General features: G+C 46.1%; 1 protein-coding gene, 1 long non-coding RNA gene and 1 pseudogene across 2 annotated transcripts; 2 read left to right on the top strand and 1 right to left on the bottom strand.

Moving 5' to 3' along the window:
* The first annotated feature begins 2,404 nt into the window (after positions 1 to 2,404).
* On the top strand, positions 2,405 to 13,602 carry LOC120655752 (annotated as a pseudogene).
* Positions 13,603 to 16,333: 2,731 nt separating this feature from the next.
* LOC120654067 lies at positions 16,334 to 18,267 on the top strand. The gene is made up of 4 exons (XM_039931655.1): positions 16,334 to 16,653; positions 17,136 to 17,195; positions 17,555 to 17,953; positions 18,050 to 18,267. Exons 1-3 carry the CDS (start codon positions 16,582 to 16,584, stop codon positions 17,771 to 17,773), a joined length of 351 nt encoding a protein of 116 aa, XP_039787589.1. The 5' UTR covers positions 16,334 to 16,581; the 3' UTR covers positions 17,774 to 17,953; positions 18,050 to 18,267.
* Positions 18,268 to 19,282: 1,015 nt separating this feature from the next.
* Positions 19,283 to 21,124, bottom strand: LOC120655751. The gene is made up of 2 exons (XR_005667719.1): positions 20,566 to 21,124; positions 19,283 to 19,716 (listed from the first exon to the last, which is right to left on the bottom strand). It is a non-coding gene; the product is annotated as an uncharacterized LOC120655751 (long non-coding RNA).

Genomic DNA, 21,124 nt, shown 5'->3' with positions numbered 1-21,124 from the left:
ACCCTTGTTCCACGAGCTCCTATGGGGTCCCTTCCGAACTCATTCTAGGTTTTCGCGGTTTCATTGAAGCACCGGTCAAACCGGTCAGCACAGGGAGATCGCTGGTGATGATCATTGCGATCCGTGCATTCTAGGGCTTTTATGTGTTGACATATTCCACATCAACAAACCTACTGCCATATAACCATGCTGACCAACGGTACGTACTCTCAAAATACTGTTGTAGGCCGTCGTTCCACTATAGTATATAAGGAAGGTTCGTTAGGTTTCATAGTATCATATGCACATTAAAATGAGCTGCACCGTAGGTAGGTAAAGTGACGACAGTGCAAGAAATTTATAGATAGTGAAGAGAGACGAGTTTCATCAACGAAACTGGATGTACATTGTTTCCACAACTATATATGGGGCTAGATTTAATCCGAATTCACCCAATATAATCTCGCGCATCGTGATTAAATACTATGGCTCACCCATAAAACAGTGAAATGAAATTGTGTATTGATGTTGTTTCATTCATTAACCTAATTTTTTAATGCATGTCACTCTTGGAATGCCCTTATGGTACTTACCTATGTGATTATTCTCCGCCGATCTTAAAAGGAGTTAATCTATCATAAATAAGGATAGTCAGTAGTAGTCCTCCAATCAACCACGGATTGATGATATAGATGAGCCATAACAAAACCTTCAATGACTAGAGAGGTTGGTCTGATACTAGAAGAACGTTGAGATTTGGGAAGATCTATTCCACCTTAATTTTACATTTGTGTTGGGAAATTGAATGCTGAAAAGCTATACAAAATTAGGGAAGAATAGACTTTTATTTGGTGTGTGGTGGTGACTCAGCCAACAATGATTTGCTGTGCGAGTAAAATGGGTGCAACATCTGACTTTGAAGACTCGACTTTAAGAAAATTAAAAATCAGATGACTTCATGAATCGAGAATCAAGCCAAATTCTCAATTTTAAATTCTACGAGTCATCTGAACTTTTGAATTTCTCAAAATCGAACCTTTAAAATCGACTAAACAAATGGGGTTAGAAACTGAACTAAGCAACTGGTACACAATGCACAATATCCAACAATTAACTTTCATCTCGTGGGATCGACCAAGAAACAACCTACAATATGGCTATAGTTGGCCAAATGGCCCGAAGGCCATGGGGGCCCTGAGGCACAGCCCAATAAAGCCCGACCCAAGCACAGGCCTAGCACGATGAATTTAGGACCCGGGCTGGCACGGGCCCATAGGTGGGCCGTGCCTGGGCCTCAACCTCGGCACGCTGGACGTGTCCAGGCACGACCCGATAATACCGGCCCGATGGGCGGCACGGTGGGCCGGCATGGCCCAAGGCCCGCTCTTGGTTTCAGTTTGTTATTTATAGATATCAAGGACGTATTATATATGATAGGTGGATTATATATGATGGATGAATTACATATGTATTGGTGTCAATTTGTTATATATAGATATCAATTTGTTATATTTTGTTGATTTTCTACCAATGTTTTGTGATTCATGATGAAAAATTGTGCTGAATCAAATATTTTGGTGTTTTAGTGCCCTGTCGTGCTTGGGCCTGATGGGCAGCACGGCACGACACCAAATAATTTCGTGTCGTGCATGGGCCTCGGAATCAGCACGGTAGGCGGCACGACATGGCACGAAATTATAATCGGGCCTTATCGGGCCGTGCCCAGGCGTGCCGGGCCTAGGCGTGCCTGGGCCGGGTCGGGCCGTGCCGCCCATTTGGCCACCTATAAATATGGCACTAGGAGATACATATGTCTTGCGGTTTGGAGGAGTGCAGTAAGATGCAAAAAGATCTGCAATAACCTTAGCGAGAGGACTGATATAAATGATGCCAAACAGAAGGTTTGGTTTAACTTGGGAGGAAATAAAGTTGAGAGATGAAAATAACAATTTCACCTGACATTTGAGTTTAGAAATTGAGCGCAGACTGACAAAAGGAGAAGGCAGAAGCACGTGGTGGACATTTCGAAACACATGGTTGAACATTTGCCGGTTTGACTTCGACCTTGGATAGAAGGGCCAGTTCTTTAGCAATCAAATTCCTGTTTCGATCTAGATAAGTACTTAGATATCTGATGGACTGGTTGACCAGTCTTTTTCTGTGACCAAGACAGATCGGCACGAGGTCGAGAACCCCCGATCGAGAAGACAAATGGTATCCGATCCCATCTGTGTGCTCGATCTACTGCCCTGTGGATTATTAGCAGTTCGATCGTCAACTCTAATCTATTGCGTCACTTCTTGGGATGGAGCCACGCACTCGATCCTGATCGTCCCATGCATTTCCCAGTCATTAGACTGACGACACTGACTATATATATCGATCATCGAGCTGCCCCTCTTTCAAAGCACTTCAGATCGAAAAGGAAACCCACGCACCAGAGCTAACGTACTCCACGGTAGCTAGCTTAGCCGGCGACGCCATGGACAGGCTCGGTGCCAATCCGGCGAACTCGTGCCCGCTCACGCCGCTGGGCTTCCTGGAGCGCGCGGCCACCGTGTACGGCGACTGCCCCTCCGTCGTCTACCACGACACCGTCTTCACCTGGTCCCAGACCTTCCGCCGCTGCCTCCGCCTCGCCTCCGCGCTCGTCTCCCTCGGCATCTCCCGCCGCGACGTCGTAAGCCGCCCAGGCCTCTCCGGCATGCCTTGCTCCGCCGCCGCCTCGGTCCGTCCGTGCATTTTGCATAACGGTATCGTCTTGCTCTTGTCAGGTGTCGGTGCTCCTGCCCAACGTGCCGGCCATGTACGAGGCGCACTTCGGCGTGCCCATGAGCGGCGCCGTGCTCAACACCATCAACACGCGCCTCGACGCGCGCACGGTCTCCGTCCTGCTCCGCCACTCGGGCTCCAGGCTCGTCCTCGTCGACCAGGCGTCGCTGCCGCTCATCCGCGACGCGCTCCGGCTGCTCCCGCCGGGGCACGACGCCCCGCGCGTCATCCCCGTCGAGGACCCCCACGAGCAGAGCCTCCTCCCGGCCGCCGCCGGCGCCCAGCTCACGTACGAGGGCCTCCTCGAGAAGGGCGACCCGGGGTTCGAGTGGGTGCGGCCGGCCAGCGAGTGGGAGCCCATGATACTCAACTACACCTCCGGCACGACGTCGGCGCCCAAGGGGGTGGTGCACTGCCACCGCGCCATCTTCCTCGTCACGCTCGACTCGCTCGTCGAGTGGGCGGTGCCGCCGAGGCCGACGTACCTGTGGACGCTGCCCATGTTCCACACCAACGGCTGGAGCTGTTAGATACTTTAGAACCATTTAGCAGTAGATCGGAGTGACTACTCACTGGTTCTTGAAGAAGAAACCGTCCATGGTCGATGACGAACATGATGACGGAGTCCAGAGTGCCGCCGGCGTAGTCATGGACACGCCGCCGGAGTGGTTCAAGGCGGAGGACGACGTGCAGTGCCGGTGCTGGTGGCGGCTTCCCGTCGCTGTCAGCGCCTCCCTCTCTAGATCGGGTTAGGGTTTGGATGGTGGGAACTGTAGCGGCGGCGGGTGAACCTCGTAACCTGAGTCTCTAATCCCCACCTCCACTTTATAGGGCTGCGCGACGGGGCCCACCAGCCTCATCTTGGGCTGGGCGTCCCCGATCAGGATGCGAGTCAAGGTTGGCCCAGTCGTTGGACTGGCTCGGTGGAGATCAATACTAACATTCTCCCCCTTGATCTCACCTTTGCACTTTAAAATTTCTCAATTTGAACTTAACTCTTTACTTTCTCTTTAGTTGCTTTGCTATTGGCCTCATCTCATTGCAGATCAGTACGTAGAGCGTGCCTCATCATGACGGTTATTAGTTACCGTCAGACTTAACAGCCACAATGTACCTTTCTGTATTGAAACAAGACCTTAACCTTTCTTTGGGCCCTTTAGTAATCTAGAAATCATAGGCCTCCCGTAAAACCCATGTCGAATTGGGCGGTAGGCCTTTGGTAAGCGGATCCACAAGCACTTGCTTGATACTTTGGTGCTCCATGATTTCATATGATTCTAGATTTTCTCCTTTGCAACACATAACCCATTGTCAATGTATTTGGCAGCACACTTGACATGTTGCAATAGGAGTGAAAACATTCGAATGGTATATTGCTGTTGTCTACCATTATCAATTCCAGGTAATGATTTCCTTAACCATTTTGCTTATCCTGTAGCCTCATGTAATGCTAAACTTTGGGTACACGACCCACAATATCACAACTATTTTGCTTTGGACCTTTTCCACAATAAAACTCCAAACTCGAGTGTTAGCTACTACTGTGGGCTTCACTAAAGTCGCCAAAACTTGATTCTTTTTACTCACAACCTTTTGAGAGTAAGTGTTTCTTTCTTACTTAGCATGAGGCTGACAATATTTTGCAAAATTGCAATATATTCTATAACTCCATTCCAGTGATCTATTGCTGGACTGGACTTCTGCCAAAATGTCCCGGATACTTGCACTATGTCAGGGTAAATTCTTTTGAGCACTAATTTTGCTTCCAACAGCTGAAGCACATAGAACCATTTCTTTTGATCGATCATATAACTGTTCCTGGAATCCTGAAAATTCCAAACCTATTACCCTTGACAATAGGACAGGCGTAGGCTTACTCGCATGAATACTATATATCTTTTAGGACTCTTTTCTAAGTATGCTCTCTGCGATAGTCCTGATACCCCTTTTTTTCCGGTGAATTTCCTTTCCTAGAGCGAATGACTCTTCACTGAGATTATTCTTATCAAAACTAGAGGTCAAAATAAGCTTCTTTGAACCTTTTCAGGAAAAGGATTTCCCATCTTTTGAACTTTGCATATTTGCAAATTGTCATTTTGCATTGAGCTTTACTTAAAACCCAACTTTTCTTTGTTCTCATAAAACTTTAGATACTACTATTCAGTGATCTGATTTCATCAGATGGTATTCCGATGTTCTTTTCTTTCCACAATAAAAGGAACCATTTGGTTATGTCATGTATATACTTTCTTGAGCAAATCTCCGTCGGGAGCTATTGCTCCAACATCCATCTGATGCAATTCTAAAAGCAGTATGCCATCAATTACATTATGATTCTAAAAGAATCCTTTCATGAGACTGAATAAAATGTCTCATTATAACTTATTCTTTTCTTTGCACAAAACTTTTTGCCATAAGGCGTGCTTAGCAACTTTTCATGTTTCCTCCGAAGTCACGTTTCAATCTTGTAGACCCATTATAGCCTACTTTCTTGGCTCCATTAGAAACTTATTCCATGTTCCAAAATAAATTTAGAACTTTTAGATCTCATTATATCTTCCATGGCTTCTCGCCACGTCGATGAATGAGACAACTCAATTTATGACATTCATACAACGTCAAAACATATGTTGAGACAATTTCAGTGCTTGAATCATAGGAGTGAACATACAGTCCCACTTCTTTTCAAGCCTTAGTTCTCGGCATACTTTTGTTTGGGTTTGTTCTTTACAAGCCTTAAAGGGTGCTTTAAGCACCACCTTTTCTTTCGGGTGTTTTGTCTATTTTCATGGTTGGGGTATCAACATTATGACCGTTGTACTCCTTTTTCGGTCATATTCACTTTAATAGATCATCCTTGCTTTTAAAATGCATCGCATTTAACTTTGCGGGGAAAATTCTCTCTAAATTTTAATCTTTCTTGTCTTTCTAATCTTTCCCCCCCTCGAAATATGGCACAAACTTTGCTGCCATAATTTCGAAACTATTTTTAACACTTGTGAACGAGGAGCCTTTTATTATTAGAACTTTATTCATATGCCCAAGTCATACAAAATAATGGGAGTATCATTTCCTCGTTCTTTTTCAAGAGGTCCTCAGAGTTCTTGATTTGTTGCACTTTTAAGAACTCATCAAGTTCTTCATTATGCTATACTTTTGCAAGTCATGCTTGCAATCTTGGTTCGCATACAACTTTCTTGTTATCCTTCGATTCTTTTCAAGTCACTATAGTAGTGCATGAAAATTACTGGGATAACTTTAAAAGCTCCCCCCAGACTTCTTTACTTTTATGTGATACTCAAGTAGCACATGATCCATCACAACTTTTCCTGTCATGTAGGATAGAAGTGACAAAAACTTTTCCGACATGCCGTATAAAACTTCAAAGGCATTTGCATGTTTAATTCAACGTTGGTCAAATTGAACGTGCGTCAAACTCATTTCAACCATTATCTTTACTGTTGAAGGACAACACTTTATAGAGATAAAATTTTGGTCACAATGACTAAAACATGCACATATACTTTCTTTTCTGATTAAATCTTCTCGTTGGTTCCAATTTAATCAGAAAATTTAACGAATTACAATATTCGCAAAACTTTAGTGAGAAAAACCAAAACTTTTCGAAAATAGTTGCATCTCTTTTCCATATCAACTAAAAGTTAAAATGGAACAAACATTTTTTTTAACCTCAACTATACAGCTGAGTAACCTCAAAACTCTATCTGTAGTTTTGATTGGAATCAACTTTGGTCTGTTAATTTCTCTATACTTGGGAAGAATTGTATGTCTTAATTTAACGTTGGTCGAAATTAAAACATACAACTTTCCTTTACTTTTAATTCTATATCACCGTTGAGCATAAATAGAACACATGACTAGAATAAAAATTATAATATTGTCATCATCAACTTTGGTCAGAAAATGACAACATCATAATAAACTTTAAATTTCTTTTCTTTTAAGAGCAAATTAATGCTCAACTTGACACTTACAAGCAAAATGGTGCCAAAACAATCTTTCTTTGACTTACAACAGCGGAAGCTTTTCTTTAACCTTAAACTTAAAGGTTGCTTTTTCCCACAGGGAAAAACTCATCTGAGTCTATCTTTCTTTATTGCAGCGAAGAACTTTTCTTTCTTTCGTAAGCATTTCTTTGTCTTTCTTTCTTCTCTGAAAAATTGATCACTTTGATGCAAAGAATGTCAGAGATTTCACCTTAAACTTAAAATCACAATAACATTATAATATTGCTATCATCAACGTTGGTCAGAAAACAACAATACCATAATTTAACTTTAAAACAATATCTTTCTACTCCTCTATTTAAATTTTCCCGTTGGTTCCAATTTAAATAGAGGATGAAACTTTTACTTTATAGCGGAAACATGAGCATATAACTTTATTTCTTTTCAGAAGCATTCCTTTTACTCAACTATTTTCTAAGAAATTTATCCTGTTGGTTCAAAATTTCATAGAGATAAAAGCGTCATACTCGTCTGTTCTCTAAAAACAATTCTCCCGTTGGTTCGAATTGAATAGAGATAAACAAACTATCAATGCATTCTTCTGAAAATAAAACTTGAACTTTGTCACTGTGCATAGTCGAACTTTGGCCCAGCAAAGGAAAAACGACCCGCAGCCTGCTTACGCGCTGCCGATCCGGTCCAGCAGCGAATGCAGCTCCGCTCGCCCGCCTGGGCTCGACCCAGAAGCTGACAGACGGCCCAGCAATTCGGCCCATCCTGCCGCACGTCTCCCCCCGGCCTGATCCCATCCATCCATCTGGATCGGACGGTGGAGGGCATGGATCGGGAGGGATTTGAGCCGGCCAGGGCAGCTCCTAACCCTAGCTGCTCTTCTATTCTCCTGGCTCGGTGCACGCCCCCTCGCCGACCCCTTATTTTCTCCCCTGGCGAGGCTCGGCTCTTGGAGCGGCGGCCGCCTGCGGCGCCCGGAGAAGGTGGCACCGCCGCCGCCTGTCCCCCCTCTTCGTCGGCGCACACGGCCTTCAATCTCTCTCCCTGAGCACACCGAGCGGCGGCCGGAGGAGATGGCGCCGCCGCGGGCCCCCTCGCCGGCGAGCGGCTCCGGGACGGCGCACTGGGCCTCGAGTGCGTGTGTCAAGAGGGTCCTTCCTCTAGTGCAGCGGCTCGGGTCTTCCCCCCGCGCGGTGGCGGCCGTGCACCGGCGCGCGGCGCTGGAGCACCGGTGAGCCGGCGGCTCGCGCCGGTCTCGATCCCCTAGGGTTAGGGTCTTTGCTCTTTTGATTCGATTCGTAATCAAAATTTCTTTCTTTCCTTTCTGTAATTCTTTCGATCCGAGTTCGGATCCATTCCCAAATCGATCTACTTCGCTAGATCGGCTAACTGATACCAATGTTAGATAATTTAGGACCATCTAGCAGTAGATCGGAGGGACTACTCACTGGTTCTTGAAGAAGAAACCGTCCATGGTCGATGAAGAACATGATGACGGAGTCCAGAGTGCCGCCGGCATAGTCATGGACACGCCGCCGGAGTGGTTCAAGGTGGAGGACGACGTGCAGTGCCGGTGCTGGTGGCGGCTTCCCGTCGCTGTCAGCACCTCCCTCTCTAGATCGGGTTAGGATTTGGATGGTGGGAACTGTAGCGGCGGCGGGTGAACCTCGTAACCTGAGCCTCTAATCCCCACCTCCACTTTATAGGGCTGCGCGACGGGGGCCCACTAGCCTCATCTTGGGTTGGGCGTCCCCGATCAGGACGCGAGTCAAGGTTGGCCCAGTCGTTGGACTGGCCCGGTGGAGATCAATACTAACAGGAGCTTCCCCTGGGGCATGGCGGTGGTCGGCGCCACCAACGTCTGCATCCGCCGCCTCGACGCCGCCGAGGTCTACGCCACCATCGCACGCCGCGGGGTCACCCACATGTGCGGCGCGCCGGTGGTGCTCAACATGCTGGCGAACGCGCCGGAGGGCGCGCGGCGGCCGCTCCCGGGAAAGGTGCGCATCCTCATGGCGGCGCGCCGCCGCCGGCAGCCATGCTGCACCGAGCGGAGGCCGCCGGCTTCGAGGTCAGCCACGGGTACGGCCTGATGGAGACGGCGGGTGTGGTGGTCTGCTACTCGTGGAAGGGGGAGTGGAACAAGCTCCCCGCGTCCGAGCGCGCCCGGCTCAAGGCGCGGCAGGGCGTGCGCACACCGGGCACGGCTGAGATGGACGTCGTGGACAGCGACACCGGCCGCAGCGTGCCCCGTGACGGCGCCACCATGGGCGAGGTCGTGCTCCGCGGCGGGTGCGTCACGCTGGGCTACCTCAACAACGACGAGGCCACCAGGGTGGCGATACGGGGCGACAGGTGGTTCTACACGGGCGACGTCGGGGTGATGCACCCGGACGGGTACCTGGAGATCCGCGACCGGTCCAAGGCAGGGTTTTCCTTATCGCTGATAAAAAACCGATAAATCTGATATATCAGTTTTATCGGTGGGCCCCGATAAATTTAGGTTGCCGCTCAAAAATTTCGGCGTTTTGAATCGATCCCGCGCCTTCCACGATTTCATGGCCCGCCAGAAGCCCAGGAGTGGATAAGGTGCTCTCGCGGGCCTCCTCAAACCCTAAATCGATTCATTCTTTCTCAACCCCGCCGCCACCCCGTTCCTCTTCCTCACCCGTTCCTCTTCCTCACCAAGTGACGCACCGCCGCCAGCAGGGCCAAGGCAGCCGGACCACCGCACGCCCGCACCAGGCCGCCGCCCGCCGCGCTCCGGACGTCGCGCGCGCAGGTCGCGGGAGTTCCGGCAGCCCCGCGCCGGGCCCCGCGCGGCCGCGGAGCTCCGACCGCGCCAAGCCGGGGCGCAGCTCCCCGGGTGCCGCGGCTGCTCCTGGCTGCGTTGCTCTGGGCAGCCGCGCGCCGTGTTGCCGCTCTGCTCTCCGCACCCCCTCTGTTCTTCCTGTCCTCCACTTGATTTACAGCAGCAGAACGACACCCCCTCTGTTGCAATCAAGGAAGCACAGTCAGCGTCGGCGCCGTCAGATCCACCTCCGCAGGTTCATGCCGTCAACCTTCTCTGCTCTTTCACGTCCCTAGCATATTTGTTTGCTTCAATCCCATGCAAAACGTGCCCTCCTACCCACCTGTGTATATTAAGAGCACATATGCACAACAAATGTTCAATATTTTGCCTCTGTGAGATGATTGCTCAGTTTGAACCATGGGCTTGGCGTTGCCACGCCATCTTTGAGCTTACCAGCCAAGGAATAGCTGTAGGCATACTTAGGCCTAGGGCACATTAGTCATATAGCAGATCAAAATCACAAGTTGTAATTTTAGAGCATATATCCAATGCCAAATTCTGTTCCGTTTCTTCTTTGAAAGTAATGCCTATTTGATCATAGCTTCTCTCCTGTGTTGCACGTCCAAGTGCAGTTTAGTAGCAGCAGAGCAGAGGCAATTAGTGTGCCCCCCTAATGGTGAGCAATGGCAGGTTCAGTGTTGTGAATAAGTTCAGATTTACACCATGTTAGCTGGAAGATAGATGCCTCTAGGGAGTACAGGTTAACTGAATGGCAATATACTGAAATTAGCATATAGAATTGTTCAAGTAATAGGCTCTGAAATAGCAGCTTTAAATCCTGCAGTCTAAAAAGGTTGCCTATAATTTTCAAAGCACACAGCTAGAAAAAGAGCTATATATTCTGTGGTACAAATTTGTGCTAAAACACTGCAGTGCTAACTTATTTGTGCGCCTTTATCATACGAGTGTTGGTGATTGAAATTTATACATCTTTGCCTCTTAGGGTGACACGTGCTGCCAAGTCATTCCCACAAGGCCATATGGCGCAAAACAGGGTGCTGATGGTGACAGGAGGCGATGGAGATGATGCTGATGTAGCCATTATTGGGGCGTTGAGCAGTGGAACTGCTGCTGCTGCTGCTGGCAAAGGCAATGGTGTTGCCAGGGCATCAGCCGCTGTGAAAGGCAAGGGTATCGCCAGGGAATCAACCACTGGTGTTGTGACCGGTGGTAGGAGCACGAGCACGACGACGGACACTGGCATTGAGGTGGTCTGCGAAGATGGTAAAGAGGCACAACAGAACACTAGCATTGTTTTGTTCGTTTAATTTCAGTTGCTTATTAGAGTGTATGTGACTCACTATAACATGGAATGAAATTAGAGGGCAATAAATCATCAATCAGGTTAAAAAATCTCTGTATTTCTAATTAGTACAGCTGGCCAATATTGTAGGCCTGTTATGAATTTATTTTTTATTCATTCAATTTATGCAATTGTTATATTTTGCCCCTTTCAATTAGATTAAAAAGATCATTTATATTGTTTCATTCTAGCCACATTTTTGTATGCCAACTACATACTTTTGTAATTCCTTTTCGTTGCAGGGAGGCGGGTCAAATTAAAAGGGTCCATTGAGTATGTATGGAGCCATGGTGAGAAGTATAAAAGTGGCTTTAGCTGCTTTTATTGTAGAACAACTATTGCTGGTGGAGGTGCAACCCGATTCAGGCAGAATTGTAGAACAACTCGAAGGTCCGGCCCTTAATGGCCGTGTGAGTGCAGGTGATTTCAGATTGCTGCCATTCCCGAAATGACTTGTGTCTCAATTACATTCTCAGTTTATATGTCATTCTTTTGTTTGCAGCTTAGGCATATTAGTAGTTTATTCTTATCTGAACTTTTATTAAGCAATACTTTCCTTCCATGTTATTAGTATTAAAATGAATTAGATCTGCAGTACCTTTATTAAGCAATATTTTTTACATTTTTCTAGCTGATTGGTGGGATCAATATGGCGGGGACTACCCGGACCTGCAATACTTTGCAAAGCGTATTGTTTCACAATGTATGTCTTCTAGCGGCTGTGAAAGAAATTGGAGCACCTTTGCCTTGGTTCATACCAAATTGAGAAATCGTTTAAGTTATGACAAGCTCCATAAATTAGTTTATGTGCACTATAATTTGAAGTTGCGCATCCAACTATTTCAAGACGAAATGCAAAGCCTTCAGGACATGCAATGCCATCTTGAATCAGATTCTGATCCTTGTAGCATCTTGATGGATTGTGCTATGTATGATGAAGACAACCCGATCATGGATTGGTTGTGCAACTCTAGGAGTCAGTCAGTACCGACTCTTGATGAATATGTTGATAGTGATCTTGACCTTGAACCACCCAATCCTAGTGCATTTATTGTAGAAGAGTTGGGGATGGACGAAGCAGAGGTGGCTGCATTTAAGAATGTTACTTTTCCCAAAAAACGTGGTAAGAAAAGAAGGTTAGCATTTGAGGAAGAAGATTTTGCAGATGATGTTGAATCAGATTCTGCGCAAGGTAGCCCTATGTATGTCGAGTCAGGGGACAGCAGCTCTGATGATGGAGGTGATAATGGTGAGTTTTCAGTTTTGATTGTATTCTCCACATTCTTTGTATTAAGTTTGTCAAGGCCACATATATTCGATCAAAATGTTATTTTTGTCGAAGGTCACGGTGATGATGGTGACATTGGACGGGCTTGTGGTGATGAAGAACCTGCTGGAGATCCAAATAATGGTGGTGGTACAAATGAGCTTTGACTAACTTTTTATTTTACTTGCACAGCATATACTTTCAGCAACACTATATATATATATGCATTTGGATAATGTTTTCAGCTACACATTATATATATGCATTTCATCTTGAATAATATTGATCTGAATGTTGTAGTATTTCTGAATAATATTTGACAGCCCAATCTTGCATTGATAGTTGAGCTAGGATGCTTATGTTATGTACATCTTTATAGGTGCTGAAAATACACAGGATGCCTCTGTTCGTCCAAGATCAAAAAGGTTGAGGAAAGTCTCTTGCTTCTACCTAGGTGCAAAGGTTAGATGGATTTCTTGCCATCATATGAATTAATTGAATTGGAATTTAGTGACCAGACTTTGAGCATATATGCAATTTTTGCAGTGATATGAGCATCCTAGAGGCTACGGACTATGAACTGATCTGGAGATAAGAATTTTGAGCCATATGTTGCTATGTTGTGCTTGTAATATTTTGGACTACATACTACTTTGGTGTCCAAAGTTGGGTCTGTGGACTGTAGTATTTGGGACTGTGGACCAAGCTTGCTATGGACTGTTGTTGCAACAATTTCATTCTAACCAGTAGCATTTGGGACTGTTGGTTGAAATATTTTGGACTTTATTTGTTGTTTCACCACTTAACTTAATGTAGAATGCCATGCGCCTATATGGTGGGCAATCCAATAGGTGTTATTGAATATGTGCTATCAAAGGGTGACTTTCTCTTATTTTCTACATCATTTATGTCTAGTTTTTCATGTTCTTTGGTTTGGAAAGGATCTATGTTTAATTCTGCACAAATTTAGTGTTTTTTCTAAATTTTGTCCGAAAAAAAATCTATCACCGATAGAATTCCGATATATCCGATATTTCTGTTTATCAGTGACCTCCGATATTTTTTTTCTATCGATAAGGAAAACCTTGGTCCAAGGACGTGATCATAAGCGGCGGCGAGAACATCAGCAGCGTCGAGCTCGAGTCCGTGCTCTACGGGCACCCCGCCGTGAACGAGGCGGCGGCGGTGGCGCGGCCGGACGAGTTCTGGGGCGAGTCGCCGTGCGCGTTCGTGGGCCTCAGGGAGGGCGCGGCGGGCAAGGTGACCGCGCGCCGAGATCGTGGCGTGGTGCCGGGAGCGCATGCCGCACTACATGGCGCCCAAGACGGTGGTCTTGCTGCCGGAGCTGCCCAAGACGTCCACCGGCAAGGTCCAGAAGTACGTGCTCCGGGACGCCGCCAAGAAGATGGGACCCACCGGCAGGGGCAGCAGCACGAGCAAGATGTAGGCGCCGTTTGGGAGGCTCTCGCAAAACGGTTTCATCGCTAAAATCAAGCTGGTCAAGTTAAAAAAAAATTATCTAGTTTCTAATTTATTTTTACCCCGGGCTTATAATAGGGGAACATATCTAGTGGAAACCACAACTTTGTGAAAACTCGTGCAAACCACGGCAAAAAAGTCATCTAAATTCACCAAAAAATCACACATGTAGATGATATGATGATACACAATCTTGTAAAATATCTTGTCCAAACTCAACTTTGTTTATGAGATAAATTTCTTGTTAGAAATTTGTTATTTTTATATCTCACAGACGAAGTCGAGTTTGGACAAGATATTTTACAAAATTATGTATCATCATATCATCTACATGTGTGATTTTTTTGGTGAATTTAAACAGCATTTTTACCGCAGTTTGCACAAGTTTTCACAGAGGTTGTGGTTTGCACTAGATACGTTAGCTTCAGGTGAAACTGTAGCCGCAATAAACCCCGCAAACAGGTCCGTAGTTTTTTTTCTTGTGGATAGACTTGCATCTTGTATGCATTGCATAATGGTATTCTGTTGAGATCATCAAAATAATCTGCAAGCTTGTCTCCTCTAGACTCCTGCAGTCGCTATGGTGAATGTGAATCACGAGGAAACAGAGGAATATTTTGATAAAAAATAGAGGAATCTGATTGAAACTTCATGTCAAGCAAATTATTCTTCTCCAGATCCAAACCGTTAATAGACCATTCTCACAAGTGTCATATGAATTTCATTTTCATTAAATGTCATGCACATAGGCAAATTTAAGAAGAAAGAGAAGAATAGAGTTTCATAGTGATGAAACTTGCTGTGCACAGTTAACAAGTGCTATGAAACTGGAATGGAACTCCATTGATAGAATTTGAGTTTCATCGACACACATTCATCAACTTCTATTGGTATACTTATTATTAATACCAATCACAATCAAGTGTGATAATTTATCTATGAAACTATATGATGAAACTATACATTGAGGGAGATAGTTTCATTCTAGTCTGAAATACTCCCTCGTATCTTTTTACTTGTCGTTAAGACAAGAAATTTTAGTTTTTTTAGTGCAATTGTTTGGTCTGAAACGTCATCTATTAAGATATAGAGGGAGTAATATGGTAGTGTGGTAACTTCTTATGACACTATGTATTGAGATTGGGTTAGTGTTAATGTTAACTATGACTAATTGACATCACGACAACTTGTCTGCAGCTACATATATGGGTCTATGCGTCAGTGGAAGCTTCTCAGATCTCGATGACGGGTCAAAAGTACCACCAGGGTTCTCAATTTAGTTCTACATTTTTGACACCATCGAAATTACAGAAACTCATACATTTCATAAACTTAGTGCAAAGTTTCGGCCAAAATTTAAATACTTAGAGCATGTGGGGGGGGGGGGGGTGTGGAGTGCTCATCCTTATGGAGCAATGAGTCATTGCCGCCTTTGCCAAACGCGGCCGTTGCAATGGCCGCCGTCAACTTTGATTATTACAACGTTGGCGCTCCTGTGTATATAACTCTAGTTATGTAGAGGTATATATAACTTCGTGCTCCCATGTAGGAGGCTACTCCCCAAAATTATGGAAGGCGAAAATCCCTCTTAATGTAAAGATTTTCATGTGGCGAATAGAGAACAACTCTATTCTCACTAAAGACCGTCTGACCAAGAGAGGGTGGCAGAGGGGTTACGAGATCTGCGTTTTGCTTGGAGCCTGAAAGTGTAAGAGCAACTCCAGCCCAAGCCCCTAAATAGGCCACCATTCTATTTTTTAGGAGTTTTGGGCTAAAACCCAACTCCAATGGGGACCCTATTTGGGCTCCCATTTTGCATGGGCCTCCAAATTGGAGCCCCAAGCCCCTAGAAATACAGGCCTCCTATATACCCCCGATAAGTGGGCCCCACCCAGTTTATCCTCTCCTCGCCAGGGTTAACCAAACCGGTTGGAACCGGTCCAGTTTGACCGGTCAAACCGGTCCGGCCCGGTTTCGGTTTGGGCCGGTACCAAACCGGCCCAAATTCAAAATTCAAATTTAAATTCAAAAAAATGAAAAATTCCTAAAAAATTTCTAAAAATACTTCAAAGTGCGACGAATCTAATGGTGTCAAATTTTCTCAAAAATTCGTCCATTTAGTATAGTTTGCGGGCATATGAAGTTAAATCAAAAAAGAAAAAGAAAAAAATGGGCCGGCCCATTAAGGCCCACCGCATATGGCGACCGGTAAACTGGTCAAACCGGCCGGTAAACCGGTCAAACCGAGAAACCACTTTTAAACCGTCAGATTTTTTGGTTAAAACACCGGTAACCGGACCGGTAAACCAGTCAAACCGGTCGGTATACCGGTCGGAACCGGTTACACATGTGCTTTTGAATTTGGATTTGAATTCAACCGGTTTCCACCGGTTTCCTGTCAAACCAGTCCAGTAAATCGCTACCGGAGGGCGGCGGTTTGACCGGACCGGTCGGTTTTGTAAATCCTGCTCCTCGCCGCCAGCACGAGGCGCCGCCCTGCCGGCCGACGCCCCCAGCACGAGGCGCCGCCCGCCGCGCCGTCTCCGCCCGCCGCCGCCGTCGCCGCCTACCACCGCGCCGTCTCCCACCGCGCCATCGCCGTCGCCCCTCCTTCTTCTCCATGGACAGATCCACACCGGCGTCCCGCGCCATCTCCGGCGGCGAGCGGCCTCCCCGACCTACGACGGCTCCATCGGAGAAGACGCGACGTCATCCGTTCGTCGCACCGCATCCCCGTCCTACTGCAAATCCTCCCGCTGCCGGCCTTCCTCGTCGCCAAGATCTGCCATCTCCCGCCGGCGGCCTACCTTGTCAGCTCCCCAATGATGCGCTCGTTCCTCCACGCGGCCGTCACACGTCCACCTTCACGGAGCCTCAAGGTGCTTCACCACCATTCTCCACCGCCGCCACCTTTGACGCCCGCAGCACGGCATCATCGCCAATACTCATGTACGAGGCCGCGGACGACGACTTCAGCTCCACCCCAATAGTTGACTGGACGCCTGATTTCTCTGCAAATGTAAGTCAATGTTTACTCTGCGCCTTGCTTCTTGCACATCATCAAGTAGGCAGTGAATGTTTTCTGAATATTGCTTGTCAATGTTTTCTGAACCTTGCTTTTGGTCATGGACTAAAAATCATGTGGTGAGTGAAGCTCTGCACATGACTACATCAACTCACCTTTTCATGTAGGGAGTACTGAAAATTATGTCCAATCTAAATGCAACAGTGAACAGTGAATAAATCAGAGTTGATCTTTCTATTTTTCTGTTGCCATTGTATATTAGGTCTACTGCTGCTACTGTTTCAGTATCTATATTGCAGCACCCAAAATGTGGCACAAGAATTCCAGTGCTTGCCAAAGTTCTAATTGCATTCAGTAGACATGCTTATTTGTTTTCCTTTCACAGTGATGCTGTATTATTTCCATATGGACTATTGTTACGCCTGAAACTATCAACCTTGGAAACTGATTATTTACCTTCGTATCTGGATTTTCAGACTGCTAACTTTACAAGTGCCAACTTGAGAGGAGCTAATCTTGAAGCTGCCAATCTCAAGGTAAATTCAATTTTCTTTAACACGATTTCCTAATGTTCTTCCTGTAGAATTGAAGCAAGGGGTACAATGATAATCATTCAGTTTACTTGGTCACTGAATGGACCATTCTGAGATGTTTCCATAGATAGCTGGTTTACTTGGTCAGTTCAGCATTTTGCACCTGCTGTATCATTCAGTTTCTCAATGTGAATTTCTCAATAGTTTCTATCTGCTGCAGTCCTGAGATCTGCCATGGCCCAATTTCAAGGAAGAAATGCAGTTAGAATAAGAAGCAGTGAACTGTTGCCTGTCTTAAATTAGTGCTGCATTTTATGTCTAAGTTAGAACAATGTATGGTTCTGACATTTTCTCTTATGCAGGACCCAAGGGCTTCTACCTCCCAGTCTTTCACAAACATGATGACACTGGACGACGATGCTGCAGTGGAATTACTGATGGCGTCGGATCCCACTCCAAGTAGTGGCGGGAAAGGAGTATCAAGGCGAGGCAGCGGCTACATTCAATGTGAAGATATCCAGCTTTGCACATCTTGGATGAATATCAGCAATGACCCCATCGCCGGTAATGAGCAGCCATAAAAAACTTATTGGAATAGGATTGCTGATGATTTCCACCAGAACAGAGACTTTGATTCCAATAGGTCTGCCAATTCTCTCGAGTATCGAATGGGGATCATACTGAAGGACTGCATGTTGTTCCAAGCATGCTATGAACAGATCGAGCGCCGTAATCCCAGCGGCGTCCCGTACCAAGAACATGTACTTGATCTCTATTGCTGCTGCTATATCTTGTCATTGCTTTATATATATTCCTTCTATTGCCATATCCCAGCTGCTATATCTCTGTTATTGCAGATGATTGAAGCTCAAGCAAGGTATGCTAGAGCTTCAAGTGGAAAAAGTTTCCAACTCGTCCATTGTTGGCTCAAGGTGAGACATTGCGAGAAGTTCGCAGCACTGTTACTCAACAAGATGCCGAGTAGAAAGCAAGACGCTGAACCAGAGGGAGAAGAACAGCAAGAGGCCAGCCAAGGCCCTCCTTCCAAGAAAGTCCGACCTCCGGGTAGAAAGCAATCCAAAGACAAGCTGAAAAAAAAATGAAGGAGATGACGAGTTCAAGGATATGATGCAAAATTTGATGGTAATGAAGGCTGAGGAACATAAGATGAAGAAAGAATGATGGGACAAAGATATGGCGCTCGAGCAGCGTAGGCTACAGATGGAGGAGCGGCGGCTGCAGTGGGAGCAGGAACAGAAGATCATGTTCTGTGACATGACTACCATGGACGCTCATCAAAGGGCGTATGTCTTGGCGAAGAGAGCTCAAATAGCAAAGGAGACAAGTGCTGCTGTAGTTGATAGCGCCGGTGCTAGTGTTTAAACTGAGCTGTGAACCTGAACTTTGATTATATCCTGTGAAAATGAAGTTCTGAATTCTCATCAGGTTTAGGTTCAGTTCAGGTACAGCATGGCCAATTAAATTTGATCCCACACTGTAGCTTTGCTGTAAAGTGAATGTGCTTTTGTTCTGGATGTGGTAATGGATCTGAAAATACTCGTGGCAATGACAAACTCATTAAGGTGAGGATTGGCCAAAATTGATGGCTATTGTCTCAGTTCAGTCATGCAATTGAACATGTGCTTTTGGTATATTTGGTTCTGGATTAGTGGTTTTGGACCTTGAGTAACTGAATAGAAGCATGCTCTCTGGATTAATGGTTCATCACAGATCAAGGTGGTAACTTTACATGCGCACTGTCAGGTCAAGGTGGTAAGCTGCTTATCTGGAATTCACCTGCAGATAAGCTGCTTATTTTATCACAGCTCACAGATCAATTTTTGATCTATTCTTTGTACAAATACAGGAACGGCAACACTTCTTTTCTCTGCATTCAGTTAAGAAGACCAAAAGTATATCACAACCTGCTTCTTGCTTCTTGCAGGTACACTATCAGCTGCTGTACACTTTCTGAAATAGAAATAGAGATATACACTTTCAGCTCATGTACACTTTCAGAAGTAGCTGAAGTAGCAATGAAACAGAGTTGCAGAAGTAGCAATGATACACACTGGGAGGGGAATTAGATCTGATATATGAACATATTGGTCAGATATTGAGATTAAGAGAAGAGTCTCAACCATCTATTTTACAGGCAGATAAACAACATAACCCAGGACACAGACCAAGTAGGAAACTGAACTGATGGCCATCATGTTTCGACATACAAATCTGACTAGTTGATAACTGAAATCTCTCATATCACCACAACTCTTTACAACTAGAAGTACACTGCATGGAAAACAACTGAATGAGCAAAAAACTTGTTTGGCAGTGCTCTCATCAGTTTCAGTTAACTGAATAAGCATGATCAAGAGGACCGGCAACGATCCATGAAATTTTTTCTTGCGCTTGTTTCTCTTCGAGCCCTCAAGAAGACCGGCAATGATCAAAAGGTCATCAACATCAGATTCGTCCTCTTCATCCCACCGTCGACGAACTCTAGTTCCAAACCTTGACACATCTGCCATAGCAACAACAAAAAAAACTGAGTTAGAGTGGATTCTCTGTTTGTTTTCAAAGTATCACAAGAAGGTGGAAGGATATGCAGTAATGAGCAACTTCACTAACAAGAAGTAATGCAGTGGACCACTTAATATTAGCATTCCTTCGGATAAGTAGATGTCTTCCAGGAAGCAAATGAAATTATCCATTTAAAGGGGTACTTGATAACATGTTTATTCATATAAGTATGTGCTAGAAATAGGCTTATAGAGAGAGAAATGAAAAAGATGGTTGGTCAGACGATGATTGTGTTTTGCTGCTTCCGGTATGAACTCATAGTATTACTGCTTGGTCTGAATCTGTTTGCTAGCTGAAGCGTAGGTCATGGCAGGACAAAACCACTGTCATCAAGGCACTGAACTATGCATATAGAGAAACTGGAGAGAATCAACATGAGCAATCATTCAATTCAATCAATGGTAGCAAGACGTGGTAGTGCTTGCCGCCTGTGAACCGAGAGGTCATAGGTTCGAGCCGTGGTCTCTACATATTGCACGGTGTGTGGGAAAGACCTCCCGCTAATAACCTCCCCCAGACCCCGCACAGTGCGGGAGCCTACGGCACTTGGTACGTCCAATGGTAGCAAGACATACTGCGATGCCGGCTTGGTTCAGAGCTAGACTACACATATGGCTGGAGACATACTGTGATGCAACTCTCACAATGATGTTGCTCTGTTGGTACATGTTCTTGAACTAGACAGAGTTTCTAACACATGCATAGTCCAGTCGATATTGACACACATGCAGATCGAAAAAGCAACTCACAATGGACATTTGCATAATAATGTTCAGAAACAAAAGGTCACCTTTAACTAATTTTCAGTTGTAGTGAAGTTGTAATCGAAGGAGGGGACGGCCGTGGGGGGCAAATCGAGCTCCAGCAGCTCCGGCTTCTTCTCGTCATGCTGCTGCTGCTTCTTCCCAAACAACACAGCTTCCTCCCGAACAGCACGGCGTTCTTGCCGATGCGGCGCCGGGAGCACGGAGGCCAAGCAGGAGCAGCAGCTGACACGGGAGCACAGAGGCGCCGGGAGCACGCGACGCTGGGAGCAACAGCCGAGCGCGTTAACTGGCGGCGGGCAGCACGGAGACGCTGTTGTGGAGCTCGGAGTCATCGACGTCGCCGGCTCGACCTACTGGGTCGGGGCAGTGACCAACAAATACGGCGGCGGTGAGGGTTGAGGGAGGCGTCGGTGTGGATGGAGTGTCCGGTGGGGAGGTTGCGGCGGCCACGACGACATAGAGGCCGGGGCCACGCACGACGGAGGCGCCCGACGGAGGCCGGCCGAGGGCGCGACGGTGCGGCGCCGTGTATTTCGCCTGGGGCGCAGCCGACGGGGCTTGGGGGAGAATATCTGACAGTGG

The sequence above is a fragment of the Panicum virgatum genome, chromosome 1N (genome assembly GCF_016808335.1).
Source record: "Panicum virgatum strain AP13 chromosome 1N, P.virgatum_v5, whole genome shotgun sequence".
Taxonomy (NCBI): domain Eukaryota; kingdom Viridiplantae; phylum Streptophyta; class Magnoliopsida; order Poales; family Poaceae; genus Panicum; species Panicum virgatum.
This window is presented reverse-complemented; position numbering and strand designations above follow the sequence as displayed.

What these genes read in the sequence shown, in the direction of transcription:
- LOC120654067 (XM_039931655.1), top strand. Translation starts at nt 16,582, where the DNA reads ATGTACGAGGCCGCGGACGACGACTTCAGCTCCACCCCAATAGTTGAC. An exon ending in CGCCTGATTTCTCTGCAAAT is followed by an intron (nt 16,654 to 17,135) that starts GTAAGTCAATGT and finishes CTGGATTTTCAG; the next exon opens with ACTGCTAACTTTACAAGTGC. An exon ending in TTGAAGCTGCCAATCTCAAG is followed by an intron (nt 17,196 to 17,554) that starts GTAAATTCAATT and finishes TCTCTTATGCAG; the next exon opens with GACCCAAGGGCTTCTACCTC.